Genomic DNA, 2376 nt, shown 5'->3' with positions numbered 1-2376 from the left:
TATATAAAATATTTATATAAAAATAATATTTAATTTTAGCGGAAAAAACTGCCAAAATAAGCGACGGACTAGGCGTCACTATCCGTCACTCCTATTAAATTTTTTTAAAAATAAATAAAAACGACGGACAACGTCGTTTTATCCGTCGCATTTTAGTTGCGACGCTGTCCATTGCCTTTTGTTCTGTAGCTTTTTGGACTATTTTTAGTAGTGAAGATAGTTAAAAATAAATAAATAATTTTTTTCTATTACAAGATAGCTTTTTAGATAGTTATTGTAAAATTATCTTGTAATAATAAGTATAACTAAAAGATTTTTCAAATAAGTTTTTTAATTTTTTTTTCATAATTTATCCAAACCAAAACAATATACATGCTTATTGACCATAAAAAATGAAATTTTTTAAAAAACTACAGCAAATAAAAAATTATTTTTTACTATTATTTTCATAATTTATCCAAATCAAAACAATATCCCTCTTCATGATTCCAAAACAAATTTTATAAAAAAATAAGAAGAAAAGGCTATAGCAATAAAAAACTATTAGATTTTCTTAAAAATTAATGGGGTCTTGAAGAGATATATTATTTTTGGTTTAGATAAATTATAAAAAAAATTAGTTGAGGTGGATTTTTATTTCATCAAATAAGAAAATGACACATAATAGATACTTTTTAAAAAATAAAAAATAAAAAGAGGATTGTTAGTTTCAAAGGGTTAAAGTTAACCAAAAGCGTGGATGAAAGAGTTTTTAAATCAAAAAGATAAGTAAAAGGATATTTTTAAATTAAAGATTGAATGCAAAGTATTTTTAAATCTTTTCTTATAATTCAAGGATATTTTTAGCTCTGTTTCATATATATATTAGGACATCACGGTGACTGCCGACTACACGGATTAATGTCAATAAAACTAGTGGTTTCTGCGGTAACTTCTTTAGTCATGAAAATTCATAAGTACAATATTTCATTAACCCCGCGAGATTACAGAATAGGTCGAACATGGATCTTCTCCTGAACGGGGGTTTCAAATTTAAAATCTCATGTGTGCGCTTTCTATTGAGCTCATCCTATGAAATTTGCTTAATGCGGTTTATTTCATCTATGTGTTTTACAGGTTATTATATTAGAATAAGATTTTTTCTGTAAGCACTTAAAGAGTAGCAATTGCGAATTTCTTGTCACAAAAAAGGTACTCCCTCTATTCCATTTTTTATGACATTCTATTTTGTTTAGTCTGTCCAGAAAGAATATCATCTTACTAAGATTAGAAATAATTTAACTTTGTAAAATTCCCTTTTAGCCTTAATAAGATGATTTATAGATACACAAATATCTAAGTGATTGTCTTGAGACCATAAGTTTCGGAAGTTTTTCTTTCTTTTTCTTATATAATGTATCAAGCCAAATGAATGGGACAGAGGGAGTACAATATTTCATCAAATTGTCCGTTGGATATGTAACCAAACTTCTTTCATTAACATTTTTTCACACTTAGGTAACGAAAAAGGCAAACACACCTTGCTTTCTTTTCCCTACATGACATTCGTTCACCACTATCAAATTGCTAGCATAAGCCCCGGCAGTGAGCGTTTCGCGAGGTCTCGAGGGTGGCTCTGCCACAGTGTGGTGGAGCGTACCCTACCCATAGGCCTCAACTCAGTCACAGTTAGCCAAGTATTGAAATACTCCCTAAACTGCGTAATAACACCATCTTTAAATGTCCAAACATGTACCCAATAAGCTTTTGCCCCTTCCCATCCTTCAACAATCACACGATCATCAATAGCATCTACACTTTTTGGCTCAAACTTGAAAGAATGCTTATTAGATAGTTCTCCAGTGAGAAGTTTCATCATATAGTGACAATTTTGTGGTCCATGAAACCACCATTCTAAGTCATCAGCAATAAGACCGGTGAATTTTTTAGAGTCACCACATGTACATGCTAATGCCTTGTAAAGATTTTTCACTATGGCCTTGTTCTTGTTTTCTGTTTCTGGATTCATGTTTGTTTTGGACTCTATGTAAATGGAAGGAGCCATTTATTAATAGGAAAAAGGAAAGGAAAAGGTATATCCACAAACTTTGGGAACTCAAAAAGTTTAGTGGAGATACATTGTTTGGCTAAAGGAGGATCCTTATATAAAAGAATTATTTGAGTATATTTTGCGTCCAGGAAGGTTGGTGGTCACTCCCTTTCAAATTAATGACAATAAGGACATGAACATCCTAAATGAATTCATTTAATCATGCAATTGGACTATAGGAAAAGGTTCGGTGGCACTATATTGTTTTGGTCTCCAAGTTGTTTATCAACTAAATTATATGTTGAGAATTATTACTGATGAATCAAAACTTCCAAATTAATCAGTCG

The 2376-nt window shown here is 30.8% G+C and overlaps 1 protein-coding gene across 1 annotated transcript; it reads right to left on the bottom strand.

Annotated features, from left to right (window-relative positions):
- Window positions 1-1361: 1361 nt before the first annotated feature.
- Window positions 1362-2112, bottom strand: LOC129881585 (wound-induced protein 1). Its single transcript, XM_055955751.1, has one exon. It carries the CDS (start codon window positions 2042-2044, stop codon window positions 1559-1561), a length of 486 nt encoding a protein of 161 aa, XP_055811726.1. The 5' UTR covers window positions 2045-2112; the 3' UTR covers window positions 1362-1558.
- Window positions 2113-2376: the final 264 nt, after the last annotated feature.

Source organism: Solanum dulcamara, chromosome 3, assembly GCF_947179165.1.
Source record: "Solanum dulcamara chromosome 3, daSolDulc1.2, whole genome shotgun sequence".
In the NCBI taxonomy this organism is placed as follows: domain Eukaryota; kingdom Viridiplantae; phylum Streptophyta; class Magnoliopsida; order Solanales; family Solanaceae; genus Solanum; species Solanum dulcamara.
Note: the sequence above shows the minus strand (reverse complement) of the source record. Positions and strands in the feature narration are given on the sequence as shown.

Coding starts and splice junctions, on each gene's coding strand:
- LOC129881585 (XM_055955751.1), bottom strand. CDS start 2,044: ATGGCTCCTTCCATTTACATAGAGTCCAAAACAAACATGAATCCAGAA.